Source organism: Convolutriloba macropyga, chromosome 1 (genome assembly GCF_964194025.1).
Source record: "Convolutriloba macropyga chromosome 1, txConMacr16.3, whole genome shotgun sequence".
Lineage (NCBI taxonomy): Eukaryota > Metazoa > Xenacoelomorpha > Acoela > Convolutidae > Convolutriloba > Convolutriloba macropyga.
Window position 1 is genome coordinate 52,515,439 of NC_134468.1, and position 14,839 is coordinate 52,530,277.

Consider the following 14,839-nt stretch of genomic DNA (forward strand, 5'->3'; position numbering starts at 1 on the left):
CCAGTCATTCATGAGACAACTAGGAGACATTACAACAAAAAGAACTTCAGAAAAACCAATTGACAATTATTATATTTTTAAAAAGTTTCAAAGCAAAAAAAAATGGTTAGCAGCCTTTTGACAAATTCGCAAAGTAATAGAACGCACCAAAAGAACACCATTAGAAACTTACGCTTGCGTAAAAAACCAAGACAAAAATCAGCACAAACCGAGGAAAGACAAAAACCAGTACCTCATGAAAACCACCACCTTTTAACCGAAACGCTCATTGGATTTATTTATGCCTCATTAGAAATCAATCGGACCAGTCCACGATGATACTAAGTCACAAGACAACAGAACTGATAAAAAGGGACAGAAATCAAATATTCAAAAATATTTTATAACAAAAATAGTACTTGGAAATAAAGGGAAAAAAGAACATCGTTCATACAAAATTTCAAACATAGCCTGCAGACTACCGGAGAAAAGCGGTCGTTGACTCTGCTCTCTGGATTCGGCATTGAAACATTTGCAAAAAGCAAAGGAGAAATAACGGGTGTAAGAAGTGGTAAATTTTTTTAAGTTTCATTAGATTGGATCAATATCATTAATTCAGCCTTTAAATCAGAGAACAATAAGCTTAATACTAATACCGGTTAGCAGTATACTCTAGGCAACTTTGCTAATATAACCCACAAAGTTGTTAAACATCAAATCCTAGTGCCCGATCTTTATTTGTTCATTTAATTTCATGTGATTCCGATTTGATTTTGACCTTGAACGTATTCGAGTTATTGGCCGCAAACAATTCTAAATTAAATTCAGTTCCAACAGCAGGTGAGCCAAGTCAGAATTCAAAAGACGAAATTGAGAAGTATGTAAATCGAAAGATGTTGGCGCCACTTCAAATCGACAGCAAGAGCCATCAGACAGCAAGAAATAACCTTTGAAACTGAATTTGTCAAAACGCTTTTGAAAGTGAAAAATTTTACCCGTTGGTGCCAAAAAGTTGTTCACCCCCAATTTTAGGAAGGGAAAACCTGAGCAACCCGAGGTTATAGCACACGATTAGGCTAACCTCTTAGCAATCCATGAACTCAACGAACCTTATGGCATTAAACCCACAAGTGTGGCTACTAGCACTTATGGTGCAAAATTTGCATTTTTTTGATAATTTGTCATTTTCTGATAAATTCCTTATATTGTTTATTTTATGACACTTTAGGTGTTCCTTTAAGGTCAAATGCCATACATTTGAGGCATTTAGCTCTATGTAAGAACCGTCCGTGCTTATGTCAACAAAAGTAAATACTGCAGTAATTTGACATTTACTATGTAAACAAAGACTTAAATCACTTTACTTGATTAACCAATCAGAAAGAAGTGACAATGATGTTATATATGATATTTAACCGATTATTTACTTTAATCCAATTGTTTGAAAAGTGCAAGCTTATTGTATTTAGAACCATTAGAAACTGTTACAAAGAGCAGTTGGCTCTCAGATTGTGTCGCTAGATCCTAAGATCTTGTGAATTCCTAGTTGAGCTTCCTTGGCAAGAATTTAGCAACATTGATAACACTGGGTGAAGACTTACAAACTGCAGCACAAGATTGAATATAGTATATCAACAAGGATTTTCTTAAATTCAACAAGAAACTGAAGTTACAGTCCTTTAAAACGCCCGAGCCACTAATAGTTTGGACGAGATTGACGAGATCGGAACTAAGCGAAGAACCAGGCCGGCGCAAAGCTTGAGAACCAGGCTGTGATATTTCGGTTCCACAGATTCTTGAGCAGCCGCAACATTTGGTCCGCCGAACCTGAACAACACGAACGGCAAAGAATCTTCAATTCAATTTGGAGGACCAGAACGAAACTTTGCGATGACTGCAAAGAACCCAGACAGACATTGGGAAACATTTGACTACAAGATTTCAGTCTAATTCATGAGACTAGAAAGTGAGCAAGCTGAAGTGAGCAAGCTGATATAGCAATCTTGCTGATGTGGAAAGTCACATAGCCCAGAACAAAACGGTGTCTCATCAAAGAGCATATCGATGTTTCTTCTAGACTTACGATGAACTAGAGGAAAACAGACAGCAACAGAGGCAACACCTGAAGCCAAAGTATTTGGAAAGCTTGGATGCCGACACCGAACGAAAATTAGGCAAAAAGACTTTGGTCGAACGAATACTAAAACTTGGAGAAATTGAAGAATATCCCAGCTACGTTTTTAACCATCGAAAAGACACTTTGCGACTCTACAATTCAACGCGCCAATGTACATCGTTTTAAAGAGAAGGAAAAAAAATTGGAGGAGGAGTTGGGATCAGAAAATTTGGACGACTCCCGCAAGCAAGCATTGTGACAAATTCGAATAGCTGCGAGCGAAATTAAGTTCAATTCACGCAGAACTTATACAAATCGTGAAGTCGGATGTCAGATATTGTTACCAATTGGTACATGGCTTTGAGCAAGAATAAACATTATCATCGAGGCATAAAACAGTACATACAAACCACAGAGTGGAAATCAAACACCGTAAGTGTCATCAGGAAATAGTTGAGGCAGAAAATGGAGGGAAAGGAAATGTCGAAGAGAATGTCGAGGTCTCTTCCAGGTATTCTGCTACCCATGGACGCAGAAAGAATCCAGTATCGCCAACTCGCGTTCATCGAGTAGGCGAGAGATCGATAAAATGGAGCTCGAAAATTTAACTGCTAAGAAACAGAGCAACCATTGCGCGATCCTAAGAATCAGTTAGAAATTGAACCTGAAGAAATAGAACTACATAGACAACAAGAAGAACTACAGGAAGAAGGATTATGTCTAAAGTTGCATCAACAAGAAGACGAATTACGTCTGCGACAGCATGAGCGAGACCTCAAAAACGAAAGAAAGCGGGGTTGACATAGAGCAAAGGCGTCTGGAATTTGAACTGACAAAAAGTTCAAGAGCATCTGGCTCGCAGGCAGATGACATGGAAAGTATTGGATTGAAACCTAACAGTCTGGTAATCGCCTGCTACTATCTCCAAATGTTGTGATCGACCCCCCTAAGAATGTCACACAGGGCAGAGGTGAGAAACGCTTCAGCGCCTACCAAAACTACCCCGGTGTTCCAACCGGTTGTAGGAATTTTCTCAAAGCAACTGCGTAACTCCAGCATTCTCAAGACACCAGAAATCCCTTAACCACTTAGGGTGACAGAACCACAAACAAACTTGCTAAGACGACGTTCCAACAGCGAGGAATGTCAGCATTCCAAAACAGACAAAAGTCAGAGTCCCAAGCACAACTCTCGCAACATATCGATGGAGAGTCAAAAACAAACAACGGTGAGCCAAACAACCCCAGCAATAATTTATCAACCAAGTGGTGATCCAAGAGGATCACCAAAACTCAATTTGAGTCCCCTTGGAATGGCCCGAGTGCGCAGAAACTTTTGATATCACTATATCAAAAGCGGCTGAGCGATACTGAGAAGATGCAGTATCTCAAGAGTGGCCTCACTGGTCAGGCAAAAGCTGCAATAGATGGATTGGGTTTCAGCTCCCAGTCATATTATCAAGCTTGGGACATTCTCTGCAAAAATTTTGGCAGACCGATTGTAACAGTCGAAGCTCAACTTAAGAAGATACAGTCACCCTCCAGTAAGACACGATGACTTTAATAGCATTGTTCGTTTTGCAAACGTAGTCATAAACACAAATAACGTTTTGACTCGGCTTGGATTTCAGTCTGACCTGGAACCGGAGGGAGTGCTGAGTTCACCAACGCAGAAACTTTCCGAGAGCCGTGGCTACGACACCTACAAGATCATCAACTACAGGCAGCCAACTTGATTGCATTCAGAGATTGGATAGAATTGACAGCTTTCATACATAGACTTGTTAGCCCAGACAAAGTCCGGGAAACCTTGAAAAACCAAAAACAAGTCGTTTCGAATCTAACGCTGAAGATTTTACAAAGCAAAGATTTCAGAATGTCCACTCAAAGATGGACAGGACACCATCTGGAGTCGCGGAATAATTAAAGCAATGAAGCCGAATTAACGAATGGACCATGAGCAGAAGTTCAGGCTGTGTTTCAACTGCCTGAGACCCGGCCATCGGTCAAAGGATTGCAAAAGTAGAACTTGAAGAGTGTCCAATTGTTGAAGACGACAAAGGACGCTACGACAGTTGCCTCAGATACTACGACAGCACTAACAACAGTCATCACACAAGAAGGACTCTCTGTGGTGTGCATTAAACTGGTGAATGGAAACCACAGCCTGAGCGTGCTGACAATTTGTGATACAGGGTTCTCAGTTTCATTCGTGGATAAGTCAATCGAGTCTACACTGCACCTGCAAGGTCGAGTCCTTTTCAGTAGCAGGAACCCACGGATAACAAGATGACAAGACTGAAATAGTGCCGATAGCTGTTTCAGCACACGAGAAGTCTCGACCATTGACAACAGTGCAATTTTATGTTCAAGAAAAACTGAAGTTGGGTGACCAGATTGTAGATCTGCAGGGGTTGGAAGATCGCGATCCACATTTGAGGAACCTGTCAAGTCAGAGCTACAAACTAAATGAAGTTAGCTTGGACAGGACTGTCATGACATCCATCAACCATTAGAATTCATGAAGTCAGACGATAAAACTGCACCGTAGGCAGCGAAGTCGAAAATAGGATGGGCCTCAAGTGGTCCCCTATAAGCAAAGCAAACAGTAACTCTTGCTAAAACAGCAACCTCAATCACAGAAGACAAGTTAGTAAGCCAGTTGAGCAAGTGGTGGGACACCAAATCATATGCCTCAAAAAATGTGATGTCACGGGTCATTCAAAACATGAACAGAGAGCAATCAAGAGCTTAGAGCAAACAACTCGATTCAATGGTGAAAGATATGAAGTTGGACTTTTGGGGAGCGACGATCAGGTGAAATTACGCAAACATAGCCGGCAGATTGCCGCACAATAGCCGCCGTTGACGCGCCTGATGTACATCGAGATTGGAACAGAAAAAAAGAAGAGACAAACTGACTGAATTTTCTCTTTTTTTAGTGTCAAAAAGTTTCTAATTTGGCGAGCAGTTTCAGTTAGATTCTAAAAATATACTAAACTCGTAGCAAACTCAGCTAGCAAACACTCTAATGAACTTTAACTTTGCTCTTTTGACGTTGACCGTATTCGCTATATTGCGTAATTCAATACGTGAAAGAATTTAAAATTCATTCAGCTGAAACAGTGAGTGAAGTAAGTCAGAAGTCAAACGTGAAAATCGTGGCTTATGTAAAACAAAAAACGTGATCAAAAGGTAAGGCGAAATAAAAAACGGGAGAGCGCCTAAATAATAGCCGTTTGCGAGGCAGACGGCGACTACTAAAAACTTCTACTCCGCTATGAAGCCCCTGGATCGACGCCTACAGAAAGATGATAGGCTACAAAAGCGATATCAAGAAACCATTGATACTGACGTCAAAGCTGGTTATGTTGTTCGCAAAGTTTAACAAGTTGAACTGAACGATAGCAGAGACAAGCTTCAATGGTATTTGCCAGATCATCCTGCCACCAACCCGCACAAATCCGAGAAAATCCGAAGAGTGTGCAACGCACCAGCAAAGTATCAATGCATGGCCCTAAATGACTTCTATGAACTTCTATCTGGACCAGACCTGTTGCAAAGTCTGATAGGAATTATTTTTCGCTTCCGTGAACCACCAAATAGCGCTTTCAGCCGACATAGAAACGAGGTTTCTTCACGCGGCAATTATTATACATCGAATCATCTTCAAAGTATTCATATGGATACAATGTTTTTGCTTCATACTTAAATACATTGGACATCTTATCAAGAGACCGTCATAAAACCATATCTACAAACTTTATTATGCCAACCCTAAATATTCTAGGTTAACCATTTCCGCCAGAAAGCACACTTACTTTTCTCTCGTCAATAAAATTTTACAAAATTTTCATAAAACCTAAAAAGAGAGAAAATCATCTACTTTTACAAAAAGAAACTTGTGAGGAAATCATCTACTTTACCAAACAATTTTCGTAACACCTAAAATGAGAAAATCATTCATTTTTTTTAAGTTTTGAGAAATTCGTCTATTTAAAATTTTTTAATTTGTGTAATAAAATTATCTCTTTTCACAAAAAAATTTCTTAAAAAAATGTCTATTTCAACGAATAACATTTTTTGTTGTTATGTATTTTTAACGAAATTCCCCTTTTGTGCAGATAGCATGTTTTCTCCTCTATCCTTTGAATTTAAATTTCCCGTTAAAGTGACACAAAATCACAAGAAGTTAGGTAAAACAAGAAGACAAACAAATATACAAAAAAAACTTGATTAAAACAAACATCCTCCTGTTTTCATTATCCTCTTTTGTAGTTCTAACTGTGAATTAAAGGTGGTAAGAAAGGAAATGGATAGCCTTCAATCTAAGTTCAATGACGAAATCCCACTTAATGAAAAACAATTGACCCGATAAATTACGAGGCGTAGGATATTGAGCAAAAAGTTGAATAAGCGAATGGAACTTTTGTAGCCAACTGGGCGAAACTAAGGTTTTGTGGAAACAACGCGAACACCAAACATAGCTGGCATATTGTCAGAAAATAGCCGTAAGTTTTTGCTGGCTCTATTAGCTGCTCTCATTTAGAGGGACACACATTCACTTGAACTTATCTCTTTGAATTAAAGTGAAGAAAAGTCAATTTCAGAGTGAGGAAGTCAATTTTGAGAGTGAGGTAAGTCAAGTGTAACCCAAAAGCTTAATCACACGAATGAACAAAAAAACTTGCTCCACTAAGAGCGAAAAATAACTTACGCACGCACGCACGAGTTGAAATTGCATGAACGAATGGACAAAAAGCACATTTAAAATGGCTGTGACGTCATGTCGTCGGAACAAAAATCGACGACAAAATAAAAAAAACATAGCAGGACAAGTCCTGACGTACAATTCAAAGAATTTTCATTGACTAAACAAAAAACTAGACCTAGAGCAGACTAAGTTAAATGGAAAAACAATTTCCAAAATCAGAAAAAAAACAGAAAATCAAAGTAAAAATACCGCATGAGAACAAAAAACCACTAGCGAGAAAAGGAATTTTGGTTCAAACAAAAAACTAGGCCCAGAATGAACAATGAATGGACTGGGAAAACCATTTAGAAAAAAATCCGATCCAAAAAATCGAAAAAACAGTAAAAATCAAAATGAAATTGCGGCATGTGAACAACAAAATACTAGCGAGAAAGCTAATTTTTGTTCAAACACCGTTTTCTCACTCTACTTTAAAATTAGAGCGAAAAAGTTTCATGCCACAAAACTAATCGCTTTTTCGCTCCACTTCCATCTTTAATTAAAAAAAGACAGCGCCCCAATACAGTTCAAATTCTTTGAATTGTAAAAATTCTTTGAATTGTAAAAAAAAAACCAAGAGAAGGCCAACAATAGCTCCAGCTATTGTTGTGCAGCTATTCCTATTAATCAAAACACTTAAAAGAGGTACTGCAATAACCGAACTCTTATCTCAAGGTCTTCGGCTAACCTTTTTCGACTGGCGGTTTTAACAACTGGTTTAAAGTGCGATGTTTGTTTTGCACTTCAAAGAGTTGAGCTTTATGGTAGCACTGAGCGCAGTCAATTAAATATTCAAAATTTTGACTCAATAAAGCCAGAATTAAACAAAATACACCAGAGATTCAATTCCCGACTGAAAAATAAAGCAAACAAAATGTGTCAATTTTGCTTATTACAAAGACACTTAATAGTAGGACAATCTAGCTTCGGCTCGATTACCTTTTACTAATTTCTGCCCATTTCATGATAAGTCGAAGAACCGCCCTTCACACCATAAGTATAAGTCTCCAAAACAGTTTCTGTGAATCGCATACTTGGATACTAGTGAGCGTAAAGGCTCTAAGAGCACTTAATGCCCGCTGGGCGCTAACTGCTTATCCCGTTTTTGAGTACGAAAAGTCAAATGGGTCAGACGAAAAATCGGTCAAGCTAAAAATGGCATTAAAAAAGACCAACAGGACTAATATAATTGCTTCAAACTTCGTTTGAGAGCAATTAATTACAGGGGCATGAATGCTAACGTACGAGAAGATTGTTAAGTATGGTTTTTGGCTGAATTAACTTAAATCACTCTCTTTATTTACCATAACGGTAAATCTAATTAATTACTCAGCCTTGCAGCTATTGGTCTTTCCGTATTACCTTTGTCTGTTCAAAGGGTAACGATTTATTTGTTTAAAGTTCCACATTGACGTATTTTTGTCACCCGTCAGATAGTAGCTTATTAAAATCCGAATGAAACAACAGCATGAGAAAGATAACGCTCCACGGAGCAGAAAGTGCTATCTATTTTTAAACAAAAGGAGTGCACGTATCTAATTTGGTCAAAGCAATAATAATAATCCTTCTCTTCCTCATTCTACTTAGCTTTCCATAAAGAGCAGTAAATGCGTAAGCACAACACCACTGTCAAAGGACATCAGCGAAAGCGGCTAATTGTTGCCTGCGCATCACTGTCAGCCATTTAAACTGATTAAATGCCAAGAGTCACCGTGAACTGAAATAGGTAATGTTCCTTGCGGGCAACTGCATCAATAAACAAAAAAAAGTCCGCACCGCTTAAACTCAAATTATTTTTAGACTGCAATCAAGAAGCCCACAAAGAAATATCCCGTACCTCTCAAGTGAATTGGCTTGAAATTCAAGTTCTGTGGGAGCGATCACGAATCAAATTTTGTGTCTTTCGAAAACAGGTCAAATGTGTGACAACAGTTTTTATGACCTAAGGCCATAAAGGAAAAATACTAAACAGTTGGTATTGAAATATTACCAGAAAAACGATTAAAAATAGCTCCTGATGAACTTGACACTAAAAAGGCGTCTCCTAAAGTGTTGCTTCAACATATCATAACTCACAGTTAACAACAGTTTGTTTTTTTATAACAAACAGAAACAGAGGTATGATCCACCCAATGGGCGAAACAGTCAGCCTGCCCTATGAAACATCGCAACAGCGTATTTAAATATTTCGTACAAACGCACAGTATTCTAAATTTACAGCAATATGCTAGGCTCTAGGAGCCGCGCAAAGCGTTGATTTAGCACTATATTAATTAGGTGTCTAGCCTTCCCTCCCGCACAACAACACTACAGGTATTATCAACCTCAGTTACATGTTTTATATCGGTTAATGGGAACGCAGAGACAAAAACGGAATAGTTATGGAAAACATCAGTATAAAGTGCACGTGAAATTAGCATTGTTTTCTCGAAAACACAGATGTAAATCAGCAAGTGAGTATACTTTTTTGTATTAAAACAAAAAAATATTATACATTTGATACTCCTTTTATCACATTAACCTAGAAGAACATCACGGAAAAGTGAAATTTTTGTTCTCCCCAAAGCTTTTGATAAGGTGTCTAACTGCGTGCGATCGGTAGGCAAGTAGTTTAGGTCTAAGAGTCTGGTGTCGAGTAAGTTCCGAATGAAATGCACTTTCAACGCAAAGTGCTTAGTCTTGCCATGGTTCAAGGAGTTCTTACAATGAGCAATACATCCTTGATTATCTACAAAACTTGGTAAGGGTTGCTCAACATCTATGCTCATTTCAAAAGGTTTGCTAAGTGTAACGCCTCGTTATTTGCCCCTACGACTGCATTCAGTTCAGCTTCAGCTGTGGGGGTTGATACGCACTTTTGTGGCTTACTAGCCCAGCGTATGGCTCCTGAACTATTGTCAAGCTTGAAACAATAATCACTCTTACTTTTTCTGCTATCTAAGTTACCAGCCCAGTCAGAATCCGAAAAACCTTCTAGATCTCATTTATCACACTTTCTATAAATAAGTTTTTCAGACTTCGTACCCTTCAAGTAGGGTAGACAAGCTTTTGCGGCGTTCCGATGCTTGTTCCTCAATTTTCTACTAACGAACTCAAAATATTAGCTGTCTGAGCAATACCTGGTCTGGTAGTAAACGCTAAATACTTTAAACATCCTACTATTCCCCAATAATCACACGACTGCATTTCTTTATACTCTTTGCTTCCTATTTCTGGTGAATTAAATTTCGAAAGTTTTGAACTAACATCGAAAAGTGTTTCCAGTGTTCTACAATCACTCATTTTATACTTATCTGTTAATTTTTCTATATAAGTCTCTTGACTTAGCATTATTTTGTGTTCTGTCATTTTGTGTTCTGGAAAAATAAATATCAAAAAATTTGAAAAAAATGGGACGTTTTGTCAAAAAAAAATGCTGAAATTCGTGATGTTAAAATGTTGAAACAATTCCATTACCACTAAAAACTAAGCAGTAACATATTATGAAAACCTAGAGGAGGTTCCTGGACACCTAGAGCTAATAAAACTCAAAACAATATCAAAAGCTTGAAAAAATAGTGCAAAATAGTATATTGCGTGTTTTTAGCGAGCGGTTGTTCGTCAGTAGCTAGGAACGGAGGGGGGGGGGGGGGGGTGCACCGAGGGCTGATGGTGGAAGGAAGGGAGTGGTGCAACAGTGGGGTGGAGGGTAACATCGCGGGGGATGGGGGCAATAGTGTGGGGGGGGTCAAAAGCGGAGTGGTCTTCAACGTCTAAGAACCGCCCTTCAAAACATAAGTATAAGTCTCCAAAACAGTTAGAGCTGAAATAGTGCTGAAAGGCTCTAAGAGCACTTAATGCCCGCTGGTCGCTACCTGTTTATCCCGTTTGTGAGTACGAAAAGTCAAAGGCGTCAGACGAAAAATCGGTCAAGCGAAAAATCGCATAAAAAAGACCGACAGGACTAATATAATTGCTACAAACTTCGTTTGAGAGCAATTAATAAGTTTCAATAAAAGGGGGTAAAAGGGGGTAAAATTGGTAAGCATTTTGATCAAATTTTGCATAATTGATGAAAAAATACTAGCCTATTGAATAAAATAATAGGTGAACTGGTTCGAATTTGGGTAGGAAGTTATTAAAGTTTGATAAACTTTGGCGAATAATTTGAGCAAAATTGGAAAATTAAAAAAAAATTCAAATGTACGTTTTTAATTAAACAAATGTGATTTTGCAAAACGGCACATGCTGAAATTTGTGCAATGAAGGGAAACTTGATGAATCTACGCTAATTAAACGATTTATTAATTCAATTTTATTGTATTGAAATGGCACACGCACACTCAAGTCGTTAATACATAGATACACCCCTGCAAAGGTGTCAAAGAACAACTAAACATAATCTCTATGCATAAGAGTTTATTGAAATTGTATAATTTTTGATAACACTTGGAAACTTTTGTATATCCAGGAAGATAATGGGTTGTTTGAGTTTAAGTATGGAAAAAAGGTGGTATTAAAAACAATTTGTTTTTTTGGTAAAAAATTGGGTAAAATTGGTTAAAGGGTTTGATTTTTCTCAAAGTTGTGGTTATATTGGAAATATATTGTCTGCATTGGTTCAAAATCTAATAAACAGCGGCTAACCTTTCATTAAAATCCGTAATTTCAGTTCAAATTGGTGCAATTGAGAGGAATTTGGAGAATTTATAATAAAAGTGTTAATTTAGGGAATTTAGTTAATTTGGTCGAATTTAGGTAAAGTTTTGATAAAGTTATTTTTTTTAAATTGAGTGATTCTTGGTAAAATTGCGTAATTATCCGAGAGAATTAGTGTTTTTTGCAAATAATGGGATATTTTAACAATAGGCTCCATTTTGACAAAACGAGGCGTTTTTTGGCAAGAACTATATATTTTTACTAGAATCTGGCCTTTTTTGGCAATAATTTTTGGGTGAGAATTGTGTAATTTTTGGGCAACAATTGGGTATTTTTGGCAAGAATTGGGTACTTTTCAGCCACAATCTGGTATTTTTTGCAAGAATTGGGTATCTTTCGCCAGGAATCGTGTGGTTTTTGGCAGGAGTTGGGTAGTTTTTGGATAGAAATTGGGTGAATTGAGAATCAATTGTTTTTCAATAAAAATCCCCAACAACAAACACAGCATCCTTCTTCAACATAATTATTGTCATCATTGTATGTCACGTCCAAAAACACCATATAAAAATATATTGGCACACAACACAAAAAAATTGGTTTCAGGTTTCAGAGACTGCAAGTTCAGCAAGATGCAAACTCGCCATATTTTGTCGACTTTGAAAACATAGCCGACAGATTGCCGGAAAATAGCCCCCTTTGACGCGCTTGATGCACATAGCGATTGAAACAGAACAAAGAAGACAAATTGAGTGATTTTTTTTGTTTTTTGTTCAGCGTCAAAAAGTCTTCTAATTTGGCGTGCCGTTTCAGTTAGATTCTAAAACTATACTTAATTGAGCTTATAAACTTAAAGCTAATCAGCTTAATACCGATATCAGCTAGCAAACACTCTAATGAACTTTGATAACTTAATTCTCAAGGTCTTTTCCCGTCTCTTTTGATTTTGCTCTTTCGATTTTGACCGTATTCACTATACTACGTCATTAACTACATAAAAGAATTTAAAATCCATTTAGTTGAAACAGTGAGTGAAGAAAGTCAGAAGTCAAACGTCTAAAAATCGTGACTTGCAAAACAAAAAACGTGAACAAAAAGTAAAGCGAATTAAAAAAGGAGAGCGCCTAAATAATAGCCGTTTGAGAGGCTGACGGCGGCTATTAATTATCACCATTGGACTCTACGTTAACAATCACCCTATGAAGATGTACTGTATTTACACTGTAGTTACACATAGCTCCAAAGAAAATTGTGGTTTCATTTGTCAGAAACTGAAACTTCGGAAAAACCAAACCGCGTCATTTTTATTGTTAAAATTGTTCACTGTACCGTACATTTTCACCAAAACAAAACTTAGTTTGTGGTTTAAGAATCTGAAACTACAATAAAACAAATTTTCAAGAATGTTTTTCGGTGGTGTAAAAAATTTCATTGAAATCAGCGTTTAAAAAACGTTTTAATTGAGTATTAGAATATTATCATCCGAAAAAAACAAAAACCACCCAAGAAGGGTGCAATTTCTTTTTCTTACTTGCTAATTATGTTTTGACAACATAGCAAATGCAAAAAAAAAACTTGAATTGAAAAAAAAATGAAAACTTCTAAAAACATTGTTTCCAGAATTTCTTATATTTTGAAATTATTCAAGACACAACTCCATTAAAAACCTAAAAACTGATAAATATTTTGCAAAAAAATATGCGCAAATGAAAACATGGTTCTACAGTTAGATTTTAATAAATAGCTATAACAAAAGAAATGCATTAGAGAGGAAAAACAATTATCGCAACTGGAGGCATTTCCCTGGGGGTAATTAAGAAGATAAGTTGACAGGTCTATTGTTCTCGCTCTTTTTTAGGTACGACTTCGGAAAATCGATGAAAATGAAGGCTTCGGAAAATGAAGGCTATACATAATCTTTACAATCTTTACATAGGTACGTCCCTTTACCCCCCCCCCCCCCCCGCGCTTACTCACATATATCTACTGGAAATGAAGTATCTACTGACCTCTGTCGACGGATATCTCGAGAATCTTTTTCTCCCTCACTCTCTTTTTTCCATTGCACGTGGGACACCTGAACTTAGGGTCTATGATCTTGCCTGTCTGGTTGCACTGGCCACACGCACTCCGCATCTGCTGGATCATGGGACCCATCTGTCTGATTTGGGTGAAGACACCTGTTCCGTTGCACGCTGAACAGTCCTTCTCGGCACCCTCTTTTGTTGTTCCTTTTCCTGTCAAAATATAGCACTCCATTTATCAACACTACGCCGGGACCATTTTGCAAATAATATTTAAAATATAGCAAAAAGAGATGAAGCAAAAAGTTGACAGACATGCGTCCCATAATCAGATGAAATTGAAAAACCCGATGATAATTTAATTGTCAAATGCTCAGACCATGACAGCAAGAACAGAGAATTTTTGTCCAATATCACGATTTCCTTAGTTAAAAAAATGTTAACCATGCTAAATTTCTATGCTCTTTACTGTTTGCCAAAGCCTTATATAGACAATCTGCGTGTAACCCCAGACACGCAATTTTTCAATTTTCGTTACGTATCTATTATTGTTTTGATAACGGTAATATTTACATCTGCAAATAGTAATTTCTTACATACGCGTTAATTTCAAAACTTCGCTGCATCATTATATTGAAAATGCCGTTTGTGTTTAATTATATGTGAGTGAAGGAGATGAGAACAATGTGAAATTACATATATAAGTGCGAGGGGGCAATAACAGAAAAGAGCCACGTCTAATCACAAGCCTTTTCCCCTGGTTCACTTTTTCTGAAAAAATTAAATTTGACAAAGATAAGAAATGACGAAAAAAACAGACAATTGCGACGCGTGGTGAGAATTTAGCAAGCGGCAAACATTGACTTCTTCAAACTTATCAATAATTGCAAATTAATGAAGACACGGGGGGGATCAAAAGGTCGACGAATCAAATCGACACTTTTGTTTCAACTGGACGAAAATTCCATGCAATTTCTTTGTTAAATACTTGCTACTGAAGCAGACAGACCTACTTAAGGTCCTTTTTACGGCTTTAAAGATAAGAGCGAAGTAGACTCACCCAATTCTACAGGACGAACCGACAAAACACTGAACAAAGACTTCAATTGTTACGGCAAGATATGCAAAGAATGCCGGAGTCAAAAGTATACAAGTATACACATAGTGTACAATTTATCTGAAAACTGACTAGAGCAAAGTAAGCATGCGCTTTTTAAAGGAGAATAGAATCTTCTCAGACTGTGATTAGTGGAGACATGAAGAAATGCACATTATAGAAACTTATAAATGGAGTTCCAGCAAAATCTCATTGCTGCAACATTTTAAATGAAGT

At 37.4% G+C, this 14,839-nt stretch overlaps 1 protein-coding gene across 1 annotated transcript in view; it reads right to left on the minus strand.

The window, feature by feature from the left end:
• LOC142340273 (dnaJ homolog subfamily A member 1-like) overlaps positions 1–14,839 on the minus strand; it is a 99,739-nt gene that overhangs the window by 55,548 nt on the left and 29,352 nt on the right. Inside the window, exon 4 of the mRNA XM_075390851.1 lies at positions 13,492–13,719. Within this exon, the coding sequence (XP_075246966.1) occupies positions 13,492–13,719 (228 nt within the window). The remainder of the gene's footprint in view (positions 1–13,491; positions 13,720–14,839) is intronic.